This window comes from Podarcis liolepis (genome assembly GCF_965112155.1).
Source record: "Podarcis liolepis genome assembly, chromosome: 9".
NCBI classification, from domain to species: Eukaryota; Metazoa; Chordata; class Lepidosauria; order Squamata; family Lacertidae; genus Podarcis; species Podarcis liolepis.
This window is the reverse complement of record NC_139564.1, coordinates 10,089,399-10,110,328: the sequence shown is the minus strand read 5'-3', so window position 1 is coordinate 10,110,328 and position 20,930 is coordinate 10,089,399. Positions and strand designations below refer to the sequence as shown.

The window sequence follows — 20,930 nt, the reverse complement described above, 5'->3', positions numbered from 1 at the left end:
TTATTTGTCAAAAATCAAGAAGTTGGTTTTAGAATGTTGGCTTATAGATTTGACCGCTTTTGTCTGTTTTTGTAAATTTCCAAAGATTTGTGTATAAATATTTTGAGCATTAAGTGAAATGTTGTATTCTGGACACCTGCCTGCTGTAAGCATGTACCCTCCAGACAACAGAAGCAGTGTTAGAGAATTATTTTGATAAACCATAAAATGAATGAAGTGTGCAAAATTCCTGTTGCTTTTGTATTATTTGTAGCCCACCCATCTGACTGGGTTGCCCCAGCCACCCAGAGTAGTACTGAATTTAGTTTTGTAGTAAGTAGTAGGCTGAGTCTGAATTCTGTGTATTTTAACATGGGGGATAATACTGACTTACTTTATGGGATTGTTGATAAGGATTACACAGCTAGCCAGTGCATATGAAGTGCTCTGACCACTTCAGAGTACTATACAAATATTACTATAAAATGGTAAATTCAAATGAGTTCTGCTTCAGTGTTCAAAGCGCACAAACTCAGAAGGGGAAGTAGTGAGTTGGGAGCCTACTCAGCTCATCTGAGATTTAAGTCCGAGTGGGAGGGCTTCAGCAAATTGTAAGCAAAACATTCACATGAGACATCAAAAGGCTAGCAAAAAAAAAAAAGCCTAACTGTATGTTTAAATGATAACATGTTTTTCAATTATTTAGGAGCAGCCCCTTGGACCTGGCAAATTAGAGTTGTGCCAGCTGTGTCAAGAAGAAAGCACACAGAGCAAAAGAAAGGTAAAATTAAACAGAGTGGCTCACCTGCTTAACTTGGGGAAACCATCTTCTGCCCCAGTAGTGTACTCGACAGCCTTTTGTAGGAATAACAGATGCAAACTTTTTGACCACTCTCATGACCTGCTTTATGGGGGTTGTGCGTGCAGCAATGTGAGGACGTAACTGCCCAACCTGAGCCCGAAGGACAGGACAAGCTATTAACTTGAAACAAACACAAGGCAACTTGAGATTCTCTCCTCCTGCTCCCTTGAGGAGGAAATGTAATGCTGGTTTTAACTTCCATTTGTTTTTCTCCCTGCTTCAGAACACCTGCAAGAACTGTGGCGGAGTGTTCTGCGAAGACTGTTCAGCAAACGAACTGCCCCTTCCTTCCAGCATTTACCCAGAGCGGGTCTGTAACCTGTGCCACAAGCATCTGATGCAGCAATATTCGGCAAGCCCTTCGTAGGACTCCCAACAGCGATAGGCAGCCGTCCTGTCAAAGGCAGCTTATTTCTACCAGACGGAAGCTTCTGAACGCTGCAACATCTTGGAGAGTTATTCAAAGGAACACCTTTGTCTGCTTTTGCAGAATCAGAGTAGGTGTTGGGGTGGGGGCTGTGAATTGACCAGTCAGCCCTAACTTTTAAACCTTTAAAAGACCTGCGTGAACCACTCCCGAGTTCTACCCAGATTCTGACATGCACTGGTGTTACGGATGCTTTAGAGAGGAACAAGCATTAGAAGCAGGTTCTGTAAATCTTGTTTAGTTTTTGAAGACACAGAAGATATTGGTGGAGGTGTATCTAGACACTACTCCCTGGGGGATAGCAGTACAACCTGAGCATGGGTGCCCATAAGGAACTCTTCCTACCATGGCAGTCTTTTTAATTGTCTAGTGCTTGCAGGGCCCCTCACCTACGCAAACTAGGCATGCGTCTTGCCTAACTCACTTCATCCTTTATTTTCAGCCCAGGGCAAGGACACTGAGCCACTCTCAGTCTGATTTCCTAAGAGCGAGCTATGCGGATGTACTCTGCCTTGCCAGCAGACCTGTGCCCTCGCTCTGGATTACAAAACCCTCTAGAGGACTTGGTGGTGCATTCTACCCATGTTTTATAGCCTACAGAATTGCACATATGTGTGCAAAAACGTAGCCGTTGAATAAGCTCCACAAGTCTTTGGCACTAAATTAGGTGATCTGTATAAAAAAACTACAACTGATTGTCTGGCCAAAGATGAAAATACCACAAATAAGTTTGTTTTTTTGCCTGAACTTCTGTTTTTTTTAGGGTTGTGCTTTATACATGCTGCTGCTTACAAGAATGCATTGTATGTAACCAAAATATTTGAAAGAGAATGTACTGTGTACAAAAATTATTTTGACTGCACAAAAACTCACATGTCTGGTGGCCTCTCAACTTGGGAGTCTATATTTTTGCAGAATATCCACAAGGACAGCAACCGATTGTAATGACTTGGCAATTTTTTTGCAAAGCTGCTTATTCAAGCTGTAGATGCGATTGACACAATTGACTCCCTATTTATGTAAATGTAAATTTAAGAAGGCATTTATCACAATACTGCTGCTTACCCATAAAACAATGGATTTTTGAAAACCTGTCAAGTGTGATATAGAATATACCTTGATCTGAAAAGATTACTCGGCAGCAGAGGTTAACTCTTACAGTGGTGGCTGCTTTCTTGAACCGTAGACCACAAAGTGTGTTGTGTGAAGAGACCTACTTGTACTGGAAATTAAATCAAAACTGCACAATGTATTTGAATCCGTACAAAACTGCTGTATGTTTTGTTTGCTATGTTTTGTTCTGTGCAGACAATCTTTACTATAAACATACTGAAATTTTACATGGCTTATTTTATGATACATTATATGGAGTAGAAGGGTATGTGGCTTTAAGTCATGACTGATCTGAAGTTCCAGCTATAACACTACAATTAATTACTCTTTACTCAGAGTAAAGCCACTGAAATTTAATAGTTTAGCTTTCCCAAGCTGTGGCCCTCCAGGTAGCCCAAAACAGCTGGAGCATCAAATGTTGAACAAAGCTGCTGTAGTCCTGGCTTTAGACTTCATTTTCAGGGAAGACATGGTTAACCAGTAGCACAATTACATCCTTGCAGCTGTATAGAGGAAAATATAGCAAGCAAGAGGAACTGTAGTGTATGTCTGCTTACTAAGCGGTTTGCAATTTAACAACCACCTTTACCATCGAGGCATTGTAAAGACCCCAAGATCTCCTGCAACAGTTTTGCAAAGTTTTTTGCAGATAAAGTTGCTCAGATTCGGAAGGAGGTAGACACCACCGTGGGAGCAGGGCTGGGGCGGGAGAGTGCTGGAGCTCTGTCTGGTCGAGTTGGATGGAATCAATTTCAATCCGTTACCCCCGAGGATGTGGACAGGCTGCTTGGACGTGTGAAACCAACCACCTGTCTCCTTGATCATCCTGGCTAATAAAAGCAAGCCAGGAAGGGCTGGGTGATGGGCTCTGCGGGGTGGGGAATGCTTCCCTCTGTGAGGGAGCGTTCCCAGACCCGCTGAAAGAGGTGGTCATTAAACCGCTTCTTAAAAAAAAATAATCTTTAGACCCGGCCAGTATGGCCAACTATCGACCAGTCTCAAATCTTTCATTCTTGGTTGCTGAACAACTCCAGGCATGCCTGGAGGATGTGGACTATATGGATCCCTTCCAATCAAGATTCAGGCCTCATCATGGGACTGAAACTGCCTTGGTCGTGCTGGCGGGCTAGAGACAAAGGTGAGAGCTGTTTCCTAGTTCTGCTGGATCTCTCAGCGGCGTTTGATACCATCGACCATAACATCCTTCTGGACCGTCTTGAGCTGGGGGCACTGTTATACAGTGGTTCCGCTCCTTCCTCCTGGGCCGTGTTCAGAAAGTGGTGTTGGAGGATGAGTGTTCAGACCCCTGGGCTCTCACTTGTGGGGTGCCTCAGGGTTCCGTCCTCTCTCCTATGCTTTTTAGCATTTACATGAGGCCACTGGGAGAGATCATCAGGGGGGTTTGGGCTGGGTGTCCATCAATATGCGGATGATACCCAGCTCTACCTCTCTTTTAAATTGGAACCAGTGAAGGCAGTGAAGGTCCTGGAGGCGGTTGGAGGATGGATGGCGGCTAACAGATTGAGGTTGAATCCTGACAAGACAGAAGTACTGTTTTGGGGGGACAGGAGGCGGGTGGGTGTGGAGGACTCCCTGGTCCTGAATGGGGTAACTGTGCCCCTGAAGGACCAGGTGCGCAGCCTGGGAGTCATTTTGGACTCACAGCTGTCCATGCAGGAGCACAGGTCAGTTCTGTACCCAGGGCAGCTGTCTACCAGCTCCATCTGGTACACAGGCTGAGACCCTATCTGCCTGCGGACTGCCTCGCCAGAGTGGTGCATGCTCTGGTTATCTCTCGCTTGGACTACTGCAATGTGCTCTATGTGGGGCTACCTTTGAAGGTGACCCGGAAACTACAACTAATCCAGAATGTGGCAGCTAGACTGGTGACTGGGAGCAGCCGCCGAGACCACATAACACCGGTCTTGAAAGACCTACATTGGCTCCCAGTACGTTTCCGGGCACAATTCAAAGTGTTGGTGCTGACCTTTAAAGCCCTAAATGGCCTGAATGAGCACCTCCACCTCCATCGTTCTGTCCGGACGCTGAGGTCCAGTGCCGAGGGCCTTCTGGCGGTTCCCTCGCTGCAAGAAGCAAAGCTACAGGGAACCAGGCAGAGGGCCTTCTCGGTAGTGGCGCCCGCCCTGTGGAACGCCCTCCCATCAGATGTCAATGAGATAAACAACTACCTGACATTTAGAAGACATCTGAAGGCAGCCCTGTTTAGGGAAGTTTTTAATGTGTGACATTTTAATGTATTTTTAATCTTTGTTGGAAGCCGCCCAGAGTGGTGGGGTACAAATATTTTTTAAAAAATTATTATTATTATTAATTTACTTCGTGTAAACCCATTGAAATAAATCAAAATGGCTGTTAGGTCCATTAATTCTCATATGACTTAAACTAAAGCATGTAACACTGTCAACATGTTGATGTACACAACAACTGCCCGTTCCCCTTTATTTTAACATGGGAGCTTTTCACTATGCATTTTAAAGTGCGTAGTCCTTGGCTGCTTTTGTATTTCAACTGATACCAACAGTATTAGAAACACAGGGAATTGGCAAACCACTTTTGATGCAAGGCTCTTGTGCTTAACAGCTCAATAACACAGCACCTTATATTGTGGCAAACTTGCCTTGTAGATGAAACTATTTTTATGGAACTTTTTGTATCTTCTAGTTTTCTATAAACCCTAGCTGCACTACTGATCGTACACAAAACTGACCAACACATTTACTTTTGAAAGTAGCTTCTATGTACAATCAGAAGAAAGGTGTGGTTCTTAGAGGTCTTATGGTCTTATGGTGACACCTGGCTTGAGAGCAGTACATGTGAAAAGGATCTAGGAGTCTTGGCTGACCACAAACTTGACATGAGCCAACAGTGTGACGCGGCAGCTAAAAAAGCCAATGCAATTCTGGGCTGCATCAATAGGAGTATAGCATCTAGATCAAGGGAAGTAATAGTGCCACTGTATTCTGCTCTGGTCAGACCTCACCTGGAGTACTGTGTCCAGTTCTGGGCACCACAATTCAAGAAGGACACTGACAAACTGGAACGTGTCCAGAGGAGGGCAACCAAAATGGTCAAAGGCCTGGAAACGATGCCTTATGAGGAAGGCTAAGGGAGCTGGGCATGTTTAGCCTGGAGAAGAGGAGGTTAAGGGGTGATATGATAGCCATGTTCAAATATATAAAAGGATGTCACATAGAGGAGGGAGAAAGGTTGTTTTCTGCTGCTCCAGAGAAGCGGACACGGAGCAATGGATCCAAACTACAAGAAAGAAGATTCCACCTAAACATTAGGAAGAACTTCCTGACAGTAAGAGCTGTTTGACAGTGGAATTTGCTGCCAAGGAGTGTGGTGGGGTCTCCTACTTTGGAGGTCTTTAAGCAGAGGCTTGACAACCATATGTCAGGAGTGCTCTGATGGTGTTTCCTGCTTGGCAGGGGGTTGGACTCGATGGCCCTTGTGGTCTCTTCCAACTCTATGATTCTATGATGGACTGGTATTGCCTTTGAAAGCTGTGTTGAAATGTGTCAAAACCAGATAAAGAACCCTGAAGCACAGTGCCTGCGTTAAGAAAAAAAGCTTTCATTTATTAAGAGTAATACATTGACTTGATCAGACAGGCAAAACTAATAAGCAATGTTTAACACCTACTTGTCTAACACCTACTTGTCACTATACTTAGTGGTAGCAGCAGCAGTTGGGCTCAGCTTCACCTATCAAACTTGCTGGTCTCTACTATGAAAAGAACAGATTTATACAGAGGGGCCTAAAGCGCGTGGCAATCTTTAATCACCCATCTGAAAATCCTTTCATTGCCTAGCTAGTTTAGTTGAAAAGCTGAGGTATGGGCACTAGCATTTTTAAACTTTCTGCATACGTTAGCAACCATACACTTCATGTTCATCTGGGATTTGGCTGCACAAGTATAATGCTGGCAACGGTCTTATCAGTCCTCTTGCGTGTCCTGGCAGAACCAAGCAAGGTAATGGTAAATTCAAACCATTCACATGGTAAAAATCAGTTTTCATGTAAGCAATTAGTTGGATCCAAGGGCTGTTGCATCAACCTAACCATCTTACTAGGATGAAGACTGACCGTATTAAGTCTTTACCACAGCTGAAGCTACTTATGGAGAAATAGCAGTTTCTTTATAGTCAGTATTCAGCACCCTATCTAACATCTGACCCAAAAGCCCCATGTGTGCTCTGCTGAGCATATGCTGCAATTCATCTTCCCTATCCTAGTCAATATTAAGGGACTTTCTTTGGGCAATTATCTCTCCTATGGGGCATTTCAGTCCTATGGTGAGCCACAGAATTCCTACCATGAATTACTGCATCAGAGCCGTTCCGGCATTAAGTTTCATGCAACAGACTGGTGCAGATGTAACACTGTTCTACCTGCCACCAATAAGCATTTGGCAGCAGGCTACAGAATCTCACACTTCTCCCCCTAACTTTAACTGTTGAGTTGGCATTGAAATCAGAGCCCACGTCTATCTTGCTTAACCACAGGGAAACAATCAGCAACGCATATGAACCATCAGTGCTTTAGAAACTGACATTTACGTAACCCTGTGTGAATCACAGCTTGGCCCCCAGTCTACCAGGACATGTAACAAGAAGCGTAAGGACAGTTCAACTTTAATTTTGGTTTTAAACAGATCTCGCACAAACGATTTGTAGGGTTGCAGCTGCAGCTGCTAGATTTACTTTGAAAGGCAATTCAGGAGAAAAAGTGTCCTTTAGAATTTATCCTTGCTGGTTACGGGAACGCCTATATTCCAGCTCTAGGAAAATGTGCAAATGAAATGCATCTTGATTTATCCTGTTGGGAAAGAGGGTGATGAATTAACAAATATGAATGCAAGTCATCCTGGCCCAATACCCTCCTCTTTCTTTAGCTTTCAGATGTAACACAACAGTAACATGCTGGGTATCTTTAGCATTTGGAGAATCTCAACAGTCCTTATGCCTGCAAATACAGGCTTAAAAGACTATGAGAGCTATAATTAGCAGCAATCTTAGCCCAGGGAGGTTTCCAGTTGTCAAAGAGCAAAGCTCTCTCCTTTCCAGGATCAGCAAAATTATACAAAAAAAATGTATGCAGAATTTAGTTTTTAACTTTCTTTTTGCACAGCAGACTTAAATCCTGAATACGAGATCTCTTATTAGTGCTGCTCTAAATTTGGTTGACTGCTTTTTCTTATTATAGCCAACTCTACCACAAGGTATTTAAATAGAGACAATGTTCCAAAAAGTCACAATTTACGTAAGAACAGAGAAGAGATTACAAAAAAACAACAACACAGAAAAAGAATTACTGCTTCCACTAGAAAATACCCTTTCAATTTTCATCCTGAATGCATAAGTATAAGCAGGGAAAAGGTTCCTATACATCCAGTAACCTGATCAGGGAACAGAATGCACAACTTGTTCCTATATAGGCTTCTCAAGGCCATTTCACATGGTTACCTCCCATAATAGCCACCAGTTCCCCACTACCTTACTTCTCTAATATTGCACCATTATTTGCTGTTTGCATTTAAAACCCTTGAATTAAATGGAGTAACACCCCATAGAAGGAGAATTTGTACCTTAAAGCAAAAGGTTTAAGCCTGAAATTGCCTACTGTAATGGTGAAAAAGACTTAGCAGTGGTTACGCATCATCATGGCTGAATCCTGTCTCTGGGATCAGAGACTGCAAGCCTCTGAATGCCTGTTACTGGGGAGCTGGATACCCTCATGACCTCCAGAAGCATCTGATTGGCCGCTCTGGGAAGTTTTAATTCACTGCAGCTACAGACTGGATTATCTCTATAGATGCTTACTTGACAAACAGTCTGGTTTCCTAGAGAAATTCAAGTTAGCCTTAACACTCACCTATACTTTGGGAATTATGCCATCGTCACTGGCAACCATTTTTTCTGCTTGGCGATGAATTCAGGAATAATTCAATGTATCTATGCTCTGTAGGAGAGAAGAACAGCTTTAACTTTCCGTTCATGCTTTGAAATGTTTGTGCAGGAAAAGTTTATGCAGCAATGCATATCACTTATCATGCACTACATGCCACCATTTACCCGATACCTACATTACTGACCTCAGTTTTTCCAGAAAGCCAGTTTACAGGAGACACAGCTGCTTAAAGTGGTCCCTCCACAGCTGTGTAGTGACTTCTGGAACTGCAAATGAACAAGACCTGCCTGCTTTTGGAAACTGCTAGACATATACTGATGTGCAATGTCATCACGTAAGGATTCCTCACTTGTCATCAGTGGCCTTGCAACTAAATATGAACCATGATTTTACTAGGCTCAAAAGGCACACACAATGCATCTAATACTTCAAAATGCAGTATTATGTTAGGTTTTAAAAACAGAACAGGTTCAGGCATTATGCTGCAGAAATCGTTTTCTCTACATCCACTCACCCCGGCAAAGCAGCTTGCAACTGGGATGATCAAAAGCGCAATCAAAACGTTTTTTCCCATTCGCCCCACTGCAAGACCTCTTGCTCTCTCTAACTATTTGCACAACTGGATCATCTGAATGCTTCTGGAATCTTTTCTTATGCTGACTCAAGGCAGGTGTGGGAAGGGCAAGATAGAGAACCTGTCATCTTTCTGTTCCCGGCAGTTTACACATCAGAGGAGGACGTCTTCGCAAGGAATTTTTAAAGTAAGGAAAAAATATGTACCTTCTCAAAGGGCTCTTGCTATATACTCCTCCTGCTTCTGGTTTGACACTGCTGTGCCTCAGCAGTCCCCTTCTAATCCTGTGTCCCCAGGGAAAATGCAGGAGTTCCACTTACGCACGTTCGACCTGTTCTTGGCCATGGCTGCAATCGCATCTTCGTGTGTCTCAAAGTGAACATCTGCTTCCCCCGTTGCTTTCCCGCTTGAATTATATTCCATAGTGATCCTCACCGGTTTCAGGGGAGCAAAGAACTTTAAAGAAAGGCATGTGGGGTGAAAGTCAAGATTTAATTATCAAAATCTGAAAACCAAGACCGAGCAGAAGCAGTGGAATTACTGTTCTATATTTGCGACTAGCAGTAATGTGTTAAAAGGTCTTAGCTGCTGTCCAGACATAATAAGCCAAACTGCTTGTTGCACAAAGCTGGACCTGTTCCACAACTGAAGCTTACACACTTTGCATTGTCATCAAAAAGCTAATTTGGACATGTCCTGCTGAAATTGTTTTCTTAAAAGTGCAGACCATGCCATACCCAAAACTGCTTTTGCAAAGGTCCTCAGTTCAGAAGCTGTTCATCGTGTGAGATTGATGTTAAAGAAAGATCATCTCCACTCTCTTTTCATGCACAACTAAGTGGTTCTGAGCATTTTCCTAAAGGCCAGGAATCAGTCACAATCAAGATGGGGAGCCTAATTAGTACTGAAGGAGTAACAGGCCAATAAGCCCAATCCTCAGGGCTGTTGAATGTGAATATTAAGGTGTTACCATTCACTGTCTCAATCCTCTCCAAGACTTAAAAGTTGAAATAATACTCTAATGTGCTCTTGATTTTCCTGGTGGCACAAGCTTATTGGGAACAGGTCACAAGTAGTGGCATTCAGGAGAGAAGTGAAGGGTTGAATGAGTTTTAGCAAACTGTTTGCAGAACTGCTTCAGGCTAATCAGGACTTGTAAGTTTCAGTGACTGACAAAAGCTAAAACTCCCATTTTGAAGGATAAATACAGCAGTTCCTAATAAAATTGTTCAGGATATTTAAAATGATCTTACCCCTACGTACATTTATAATATCTTGTGCAGTTGCTTGAAATGGCAGACCCCTCAAATGAACAAAGTGAAGCGAGGAGAAACTCCCTGACTCCGACACATCCCGAGGCTTTTCAAATGCTTGCTTAAAAACTTCTGTAAAGTGAACAAGGCCAGAATGAACATGTGCAAATTACATGTGTGTCTTGCTACCTCTCTCCAACATGTGGAGGACATAAAGAGGCAAGTCAAAGATGTCTCAAATGATAAGAATTGTATGGACTTACCATTTTCTTTATCACTTTCATACGTAGCAGTCGGTCTTAAGGCCTCATTCAACTCACTTTCATCAAAAACAGATTCGGAATCTTGTTTCAGAGTGGGATAGCCCATCATCTTGCCCCGGAAAAAGCCATTGTGGGTTCGAATTTCACTCTTCTGGCTTGGGAATATTTCTATGTATCTATAATGGTTGTGTTTTTTTTAAGTGAGAAGAGTTAGATCAGGATTGATATTTACCAAATACACAAAGGCTCGGTTCAGACAACAAGCTCCTGCACTACTACTTTTGCAAAAACCAGAAACAGACAGAGGAATGTATTCGAATCTACGTAAGAACTAAACCAGAATGTAAACCCAGGTCTGTCACATCCAAACCACAATTAACCTATGTATTGAAATTATGGCTTACAGGGAAAGTTCAAGCCTTCGTTTGCCAGCTCAGATGTAAGAGCAAATAGTTAAATGCAAATGCAGAGAAAACTGGAGTGTACGAGGAGATGAGGGAGTATACAAGCCCAAGGTTCATTAATGTAATGCAAAACCATTATTTATTACATGTGAACTAATTCAGAGTATTTTCTCTCTCTTGTTTATTTTCTTGACAAGCTTATAAAAGCAAGTCAATATTATTATTCTCATTTAAAATGACAACTGGAGCTGTTGAAATCTACCATGTGAAATCCATGACTGACACCAGAATTCAAATTCAGGTTTCTCTAGTCCAACATCCACTGCTAGCTACTTAAACACATAATACTGGAATGTATATATGTAGGTACGTACAATCACCCTCTCTCAAGTCCCATCCCTTCTCCCAACAACCAATCCAGCATGTTTTGATTGGAGGAGACAGTATACATCCAACTTCCACCTGCTTTTTTTTGGAAAAAAGTTTCTGTTTTAAATATATATATCCACCACTCCTCTCATGGATCCAATAGCAACATACCGGCTCCCAATTTCCTCCTTATGCTTCAACAAGGCTTGATTAGCCATCTCAGGGGTAGCAAACACCACAAATGCTTCTCCCGTTTTCCTTCTTCCCCTCTGGTCCATGACAAATGTTATGTCGACTATAGTCAAACCTGCAAAAGAAGGCATTTCAGTAGCAGCAGGGCACATTTTGCTCTGTTCTTCCTAAGAGGAGCAAAATGAGAACTCACGCTCCATGATAAAATTGCACATCAAAGGCTGCCTTAAATATAGTGGCACTAACACTTTAGCACTTGGTTCTTGTACAATTTACAAACTGATGCAAAAATGTTATGGATCAGTCTCAAGAGCCTGAACCTAAACATACATGAAACAAAAGACTCTCTTGTTTCTACCTGCATCCCTTTTGACCTGCTCCCATTCAATTTAAACACACACACACACACACACACACACACACACAGAGCTAAATGTGAAACAATGCGTCCATTTAATTCTACCCTGTGTGACAAAATATCACCACCACTAAAAACAATTTTCTGAATTATTCTGTTACTTGACCCTTCTGGGAAAGAAAAATTCCACTAATGCTATCAGATCATCCTTGTATCCTCTTTATCAGAATTCTTCCTGATCTGAAAACAAGGAGTTTCTAGTCATATCTAAACCTGCTTCTGCATCTCCCCCCCCCCCCCACTTTGAGTTAACTTTTCCTACTCAGCCTAGAAACCCCAATTGACATCTCCATACCAGGTGTACAACAAACAAGATTCTTCTAAGGTGATTTTTTTTTTTAAAAAAAATCCCCATTTCATTAGATGACACAGGCTCACAATCACTTGATCACAGAATCACTACTCCACGCAGAATCACCTGAGAAGAACTCAGAAATATCCATTTCATTGCAGCTGTAGGGAAGGCCTCTCAGTCTGACCACTCCATCGTTTGTCACAGATGTTGAACTGGAGTGCAAGCTCTTCATGATGGCATCAACATCCTCATTATGTATTTCGAAAACTGCATTGGAAAAAACCCCACAAGAGGCAGTGTTGAATAGTGCGATGAGTTCTTGAATCATACTTAATCCCGAGCAAAAAAAGAAGCTTACCTTCCACATAACGCTGACCCAGATATCTTCTGTGCTTGTCCAAGGCGTTTTGCACATCCTGTTCTGACTCCAGTTCAACCAAAGCATCTCCTCTGCGTTTGCCATCTCGGTTTAAGAGGAAGTGGATGCCATTCACACCATTTCGAATCTTGCTGCCTACAAGGTTATTAAGTAGGCAGGTGAAGGAACTTCAGGTGCCTTCTTTTCTGATTCAGATGCAATGGGGCATTTTGATGTTTCATAACAGAATTCCACTAAATTTCCCTACACCAAAGGAACAAGGCCTGAATGAGGTAGCCCTATTTGGATGACTGTCCAGTATCTCCAGGGTTGTATTAAAAGCTCCAAGGATTCAACAACTCCACTCAGCTACAGAACTGGGAATTCAGTATGTTGGCACATCTACTGCTACTTTTAAAGATGCTCTTCCATGGTGTGCCAAGTTACTTATAAACCCTCTGCGCTTATTAAAACATATAACAATGATTAATTGCTTTAGCCAATGAGTAAGTATGCCTAGGGAATTGTGAGCTTCTGAAAATAGCCATTTTACAGGCTCAACAACCAGGAGAAGCTCTACAGAAATGTAGGCGATCAATACGGTTCTGAACAGATTCAACAGAAGTACACAGTCCCAGACATATTGTGCCAGCATGGAAATCTAAACTTAATTAATTGGTTAGCCAGAACTCCTGCATAGCTCAATTCAGCATATGTGCCTCACATTAGTGTATGTAGCCTTATTTACTGCAAACATTTTTATCCTGCTCTACAGCTGGAAAGGCTCTCAGAGCTGCTTAGAGATCAATACAAACAAATATGTTCACCGCCCTCTCATGGGCGTGGGGGAAGCTGCCTCCTCCTAAATCAAGTACAGTGGTACCCCGCAAGACGAATGCCTCGCAAGACGGAAAACCCGCAAGACGAAAGGGTTTTCTGTTTTGGAGGCGCTTCGCAAGACGAATTTCCCTATGGGCTTGCATCGCAAGACGAAAGCCCATAGGGAAATGCTGGCGGTCGGGAGCAAAGACTTTCGCCCACAGCCGGCCTTCAGAAGAGGACCTCTTCTGAAGGCCGGCGGGGGGCAAAAGTCTTTGCTCCCCCCCGCCTGCCTCCCCCCCCCGCCTGCCCCGGGCGATCTTAAAATGCTGGCGGGCGGGAGCGAAGCGTTCGCTGCCGACCCCCAGCATTTTAAAATCTCCCCGGGACAGCAGAGACTTCTCTGCTGTCCCGGGGAGATTTTAAAATGCTGGGGGTCGGCAGCGAACGCTTCGCTCCCGACCCCCAGCATTTTAAAATCTCCCTGGGACAGCGGAGGCTTCGCTCCCGCCCGCCAGCATTTTAAAATCGCCCCGGGACAGCAGGGGCTTTTAAAATGCTGGCGGTCGGCAGCAAAGCCCTCCTGTCCCCGGTGCTTGCGGGGCGGGAGGTGGGAAGAAGGGCTTTTCTTCCCAGCGCCAGCCTTCAGAACAGCCTTCTGAAGGCTGGGGGTGGGAAGAAAAGCCCTTGTTCCCCCCCCCCCAGCCTTCAGAAGAGGTCGGGGGACAGACTGTCCCCGGACCTGGTCTGAAGGCGGTTTCCCTAGGAACGCATTAATTGATTTTCAATGCATTCCTATGGGAAACCGTGCTTCGCAAGACGAAAAACTCGCAAGAAGAAAAAACTTGCGGAACGAATTAATTTCGTCTTGCGAGGCACCACTGTAAATAAATATACTTAACTAAAAGTAGAAATTGTAGAAAGATTTTGACAGATTTTTCTGAGCACTTGGGGGTCAAAGGAAAGTAATTTAAAACAACTGTTGCTGAGACATTTCATTCTGAATCTGCTAGACAGAGCCAGACAGAGGATGATGACAGGTGGGTGTCCTGCCCCCCACAACATAAATCCTGGCTGTGCCCATGTGCCCTCTAGCTGAAAGAGAGAAGCTGCTTTAAGTACATTGCCTCTCCCTCCTGGCAGCCCCAGTTCTGACCAGCCTCCCTGCCCCCCAATAAAAAAAAACCCCAACATGCAACATTAAAGTATGCATTTAATGTGATTTGTAGTCCAGACCCTTAGCCACATCACCATGTGGGTTGGTCAGGGGGGAAAATGAAATTACCTGAAAAAAAGTTGAGAACGTCTTCCTCGGTGCAGGAGTAAGGCAGACCCTGGGCCCGAATAAGATACACATCATCTTCCTCGCCACGTGACTTAGTTGGAGATGGGTCATACTCTGAGAGAGGTGGATATTCATCATGAAATGGAGGGCTGTGCTCCTTCAAAGAGAGAGTTGTCGTTTCAACATTATATTTGTAACTAAACATATAATCAGGGCACAATTTATGAGTCAGGAATATAGGTATCTGCCTCATGCCGAGTCAAACTATTGGTCCATTTAGTTCCGTATTATCTAGACCGGGGTGGGACCCATGGACCTATTTAGGCCTGTGAGGCCATTTCAGCCAAGCCATGCCCACCTTCCCTACACCTTACGCCATACACTGGAGGAGTACTACTCGCAGGGCTTCTTCCGCACTTGAAATCAGCGGATTGCCTGCAAGGTTTGTTTTCAAATCACATGGGCAGAAATAGGTCACCTGACATCACTGCAATGTGACAAGTGGACTGAAGCATCCTGTGCATGTCCCGTGCAGGGACCAGATTGCTTAAAAAGCACATGTGATACTCTAACACGGCTCTGAGGCATGTCCTCAATGTCACAAGTGTGTCTCTTCAATGGGATGGGAAATTTTCTCAGCACCAAGGTGAAAACACATTACGATCTAGATGATCAAAAGAGTTTATGTTACATATTTGCTGAGAGCATATAATAAATAAATAGATTATTATTATTAATTTGAAAGGAAAGCAGAATTGAAGGAACAAGGGTGGCATCCTTGATTACTTCAAATGACTCTCAATCAAGAATGTTGATTACAATTGCTGCTTTAATCTTAATCTTTTCCCCACAAAGAGTGAGGAAAAATAAACTTTCATCAGTTACTAGGACCACGTGGTGGAGCAATGGGTACCTAGCTGAATTTGGATGTTTCCACTCAAACATCTGAGGGCCAGGGTTAGTCAACAATTTGGTGAGATTGAGGACTCAGCTATATAGCTGCAAATAAAATGTTTTAAGTGTGTCTGAAGTGCAATATGCAATGTGGCACTAGATGGTGAGCCTTATGGAAAATTCAATGTATTTCTAAAAACGCTTTTTTAAAAAAGGATTTTCAGAACGGTTTTTATATGAGTGCAGATTCCACCTCACTCACATACTGGCAAATCTAGGCTGCCCAGTTATAGCTGAATGGGAGGTTTTGTGCAACAAACCCACTTCTCCAAAATATTTGATTTTTGGTGATAAGCAAAAAACTGAAAAAAAATGCACTGGAAAGTGCTGGATAACACTTGCTTTGATGCAACTGCCATCTAACTTTCCCACAAACAAATCAGAATGAATGCCCATTGAATGATCATGTCTTCTAATCTCTCTGCAAACAAATCCAACAAACCTATTCAAAAAATAGGTTGTCTGGAAGTACCTCCAGTGTCAGCAAAGCATATTTTCATCAATTCATGAATTGGGTGTGTTAGAGATAAAGGCTCCTAACAAAACTGGTGGATGAAGAAACAAGAAGGCTGCATGGGCTTTCTCCAGAATTTGGAATATTATAGTTAGAGATATGGGTAGGGAACTGGGATCTATTACTTATTTAGTTATTAATTTATATGCCATTCTTCCTTCCAAAGGTGTTCAGGGTAGCACCCTCACATTAGGGGGTCACAGCTAGGCAGCCAGCAATGCTGTTTTTTGCATGGCCAGCACCATACTTCCAGGTGTCCAGCCACTGACCATGTCAGGTCAGAAGTAGGACTCCAGTACGCAAGGTCCCTTTCCCATCCAGCAGATCCCCTCTCCCCACCTCACCGCAAATGTAAGAATGCTCAAGAAGCTTCTGTAATATCACAGAAACTGTTGTCTTCTCGTTGCACTAGAAAGGGCAATGGGGCGACCTGAAAACCCAGCAAACAGCACCCAGGTTTCCTTCCCATCTGGTCAGCTCCAGGAGAGAAAGAACACAGAATATCATGGCCAGAAGGACCGCCCTCAAGCAGCTTGGTTGGGGAGAGAATCCCCAAACCTGCTCTGGCTACATAATCCGGTCACCCCTGCAGTTTAGGAAGACAAGTGGTTTTTTCCCAGTCCTTCAGAATACAGTACAGCTTCGCCCTGGGAAATAGGGGGGTGGGGAGCTTCTTTAGAGACTGTTAGGAAGAGCAGGCAATAGCTCAGGAATCAGCAACCTTTTTCAGTCGAGGTCCGGTCCACCTCAGTCCATGTGGTGGGCCGGACTATATTTTGAGGGGGAAAATGAACAAATTCCTATGCCCCACAAATAACCCAGAGATGTGTTTTAAATAAAAGGACACATTCTACTCATGTAAAAACACGCTGATTCCCAGACCATCAGTGGGCCAGACTGAGAAGGCGATTGGACCGCATCCCCCCCCCCCGCCAATCCTGTTACAAGGCCTCTACACCAACGTGGGTCTTTATTTGTGTTCCTGTGCTTTTAACTTCTTGTACGTTTCGAATTCTGGCTGTGTCCTTTTTCCCTTTTAGTGACGGTATCACTGTTTCATCTTTCAAGATGCGAGATCTTGCGCAAACTGCTTTTGAGGGTTTTTCGTCGTACAGCCAAGCGGCATATAAATCTCAGGAAATGACCCAACCAATAACATCAGTTTGGGGGAACAGTATTTTAGCTTTCTGTGTGTTGTGTATGAATATATGTATATGTGCGGTGGAAGAAGATTGGAAGAAATTTAAAGACTATTTACAGAAATACTGTAAAATTAATGAATGTTAAAAGGACGTTGGATTGAAAATAAGTGGTGTTAGTAACAAGATTAATAAGAATATGAAAACTTGGATTGATAATGACGGAAATTATATTTTTATCATAGTTTAAGATGTTGAATAAGGTTAAATGACAGAGGGTAAGAACTTGCTGAACTAAATATTTGAATTGGAATACAGAAAGGGAGGTGTGAGGAGGTCAAGAAACTAGTGAATAAGATATTATATTTGGAGGTATAATTTTTCTTTTTTCTCCTTTCTCGGGGTGGGTTGGCATTTGTTATGACTTTCTTCTCTTTTTGGTAACTGTCCTCTGTTGAATATCTGTTTTGCTTTGTATTTTTTTCTTATTCCTGGATTTTTCTCTCTCTTTTGTGCTATGTATTTTATGTTTAAAACCTGTTTAAAATTTGTTTATGAAATTTAATAAATATATTTTTTTAAAAAATGAATATATGTATATGTGTACACACACACGTGTGTGTGTTTCTGTGCGCACGTGTGCGTAAGTTAGCAAAAGGAAGCTGAAGCTACACCGTCCACAGAGAGCCCGTCCCAATTCCCACTCAGCCATATGGGACGTGGGGTGACCTTGGGCCAGAGTCTGTCTCCGTCACCCGCCCCCCAGCCCACCTCAAAAGGGCCCTCGCGAGGATAAAGGCACCACCCGCCCTGCACTCCTCGGGAGCAAATGCGCGAACACCATCCCCTGTCGAAGGCGGGGTGGGGTGGGGAGAGAAAAACACTACAAAGCGGGACAGAAACGAAATAAACTGCATTTCTCTCACGCGCACACTTCTGGGAGGGGGTGTGTGGAGACCCATTTCCCAAAGGCGCCCCGAAGTATTGGGGGTGGCGGTTCCCCGCTTCCCCTCCCCTCAGGAGGGCCCTTACCTGGCTGTAGCATCTCCCCGCGAGGGCCGGAGGCAGCAGCGAGCTCCTCAGGGCGCCGAAGCCGGGCAGAGGCCCGGCGGAGCCGGCGAACCCGCGGCTCTGCGTGGCTGCCCCGAGCAAGAACAGGAGGCGGCGGCGGCCGGAGAGGCCGAGGGAAGCGGAGGAGGAGGAGGAGGGTGCGGCTGAGGAGGAGACTGAGGCGGCGTGGCGCAGCGGCAGGCAGGCCGCGCCGGTCTGGCGGCAACTGCTGCAGCTACAGCCGCAGCCCCGGAGCAGCGCGCCCAGCACCCAGCGCGTCCCGGCCATGGGAGGAGGCGGAAGCCCCGGCGTCGTCGTGGTGGTCTCCGCGGCTGCCGCTGTCGTCGCCGCTACGAAAGCCTGAGGCACATGCGCGGAGGAGGAGGCGGCGGCAAGCGGCCTGCAGCGGAGCCACGGCGGGCAGGGAGGAGCTGCGTCAGGAGGCGGCATCCCAGGAGGCCCCTCGCTCGCTCGGCCCGCCCCTCACGCCGAGGCCGAGGCCTGGGCCTCGCGTGAGGGAACTTGGGAGGCGGGAGGGCCTTGCTCCTGGCAGGCGCAGTGCGGCCTAGCGCTGTGAAGGGGACTCGGTTCTCCTCAGAGCGGGTTTATTTGGGGGTGGGGGTGGGCTCAGGAGACAACTTCCCCCGCAGCTTTGGGTAAGGGGGTCGACCACTAGAAGGCCCTGTTGGGCCCCAACACCTGAAGGAATCGTGCAATGGTATTTTGGAAGTAGGAGAGCAAACGCAGGCTGAGACCCTACCTGCCTGCGGACTGTCTTGCCATAGTGGTGCGTGCTCTGGTTATCTCTCGCTTGGACTACTGCAATGGGCTCTATGTGGGGGCTACCTTTGAGGGTGACCCAGAAACTGCAACTAATCCAGAATGAGGCAGCTAGACTGGTGATTGGGGGCAGCCGCCGAGACCACATAACACTGGTCTTGAAAGACCTACATTGGCTCCCAGTACATTTCTGAGCACAATTCAAAGTGTTGGTGCTGACCTTTAAAGTCCTAAATGGCATCAGTCCAATATACCTGAAGGAGCGTCTCCACCCCCATCGTCCAGCCCGGACACTGGGGTCCAGCGCCGAGGGCCTTCTGGCGGTTCCCTCGCTGTGAGAAGCCAAGTTACAGGGAACCAGGTAGAGGGCCTTCTCGGTAGTGGCGCCCGCCCTGTGGAACGCCCTTCCAGCAGATGTCAAAGCGATAAACAACTACCAAACTTTTAGAAGACGTCTGAAGGCAGCCCTGTTTAGGGAAGCTTTTAATGTTTAACAGAATAAAAAAATTCCTTCCAGTAGCACCTTAAAGACCAACTAAGTTAGTTCTTGGTATGAGCTTTCGTGTGCATGCACACTTCTTCAGATACCAGGTTATTGTATTGTTTAACAGGTTATTGTATTTTAGTGTTTTGTTGGAAGCCGCCCAGAGTGGCTGGGGAAACCCAACCAGATGGGCAGGGTATAAATAATAAATTATTATTATTATTAGGGGCCAAGGTCCCTTCGCGATTCCCCCCTCAATAAAATATTTGAGGGAGCCGGGCCCCCACCCCAGAGTTGATGGGCATTGCCATTCAAAGGGTGTGTGTATCTTGTGATGGATTAGGTGGTGCGGGGCTTACCTGCTCCCCCCCCCCCAATATTTTACTCAAGTTGGCACCCCTGGTTGGAAAGGACCTCAAGGGTCACTTAGCCAAAAAAGAAACCCAAGATAATGCAGGTTTCTTTATAGGGTCCTGAAGGGCCTTTGCTTGACTGATGCTGGATTAGAAGGCGCATTTCTGTTTGAGGACGCCTCCGATTTGGGTAGTCGTTCGAAAAGTTTAAACTGCCAACAAGATCAGTACTTCCGCTAAAGTGAAAAGCAAATGACAACCTTGGATATACAGTTCCAAAAAACATGAAATGAGCTATATGCTGGTGGTCAACAAAAGAGGTTTAAAGACTGTCTCAAGGCAAATCTAAACAAATGTTTAGATTGTTTAGAAACACTGGCCTGCGAGCGCTCCAGTTGGAGAACAGCCTTTACCAAAGGTGTCATGGGCTTTGAAGACACTCATAGAATCATAGAGTTGGAAGAGACCACAAGGGCCATCGAGTCCAACCCCCTGCCAAGCAGGAAACACCATCAGAGCACTCCTGACATATGGTTGTCAAGCCTCTGCTTAAAGACCTCCAAAGTAGGAGACTCCACCACACTCCTTGGCAGCAAATTCCACTGTCGAACAGCTCTTACTGTCAGGAAGTTCTTCCTAATGTTTAGGTGGAATCTTCTTTCTTGTAGTTTGGATCCATTGCTCCGTGTCCGCTTCTCTGGAGCAGCAGAAAACAACCTTTCTCCCTCCTCTATGTGACATCCTTTTATATATTTGAACATGGCTATCATATCACCCCTTAACCTCCTCTTCTCCAGGCTAAACATGCCCAGCTCCCTTAGCCGTTCCTCATAAGGCATCGTTTCCAGGCCTTTGACCATTTTGGTTGCCCTCCTCTGGACACTTTCCAGTTTGTCAGTGTCCTTCTTGATCTGTGGTGCCCAGAACTGGACACAGTACTCCAGGTGAGGTCTGACCAGAGCAGAATACAGTGGCACTATTACTTCCCTTGATCTAGATGCTATACTCCTATTGATGCTGCCCAGAATTGCATTGGCTTTTTTAGCTGCCGCGTCACACTGTTGGCTCATTTCAAGTTTGTGGTCAACCAAGACTCCTAGATCCTTTTCAC

General features: G+C 44.9%; 3 protein-coding genes across 8 annotated transcripts in view; 2 read left to right on the top strand and 1 right to left on the bottom strand.

Annotated features, from left to right (window-relative positions):
- Positions 1–2,608, top strand: part of RUFY3 (RUN and FYVE domain containing 3) — a 47,001-nt gene extending 44,393 nt beyond the window's left edge. For all 6 annotated transcript variants that reach the window (XM_083458737.1, XM_083458729.1, XM_083458731.1 and 3 more), the window contains 2 exons: positions 686–760; positions 1,065–2,608. In XM_083458737.1, the coding sequence (XP_083314863.1) occupies positions 686–760; positions 1,065–1,208 (219 nt within the window). In that variant the 3' untranslated portion in view covers positions 1,209–2,608. The remainder of the gene's footprint in view (positions 1–685; positions 761–1,064) is intronic.
- The window catches only part of LOC310685868 (protein FAM47E-like), a 239,843-nt gene that overhangs the window by 86,748 nt on the left and 132,165 nt on the right, over positions 1–20,930 (top strand). The gene's annotated exons all lie outside the window — the stretch shown is intronic.
- GRSF1 (G-rich RNA sequence binding factor 1) lies at positions 5,959–18,970 on the bottom strand. Its single transcript, XM_083458829.1, has 10 exons — positions 18,185–18,970; positions 14,546–14,702; positions 12,442–12,597; positions 12,207–12,350; positions 11,350–11,485; positions 10,406–10,581; positions 10,153–10,274; positions 9,210–9,345; positions 8,280–8,366; positions 5,959–7,223 (listed from the first exon to the last, which is right to left on the bottom strand). Exons 1-9 carry the CDS (start codon positions 18,650–18,652, stop codon positions 8,305–8,307), a joined length of 1,557 nt encoding a protein of 518 aa, XP_083314955.1. The 5' UTR covers positions 18,653–18,970; the 3' UTR covers positions 5,959–7,223; positions 8,280–8,304.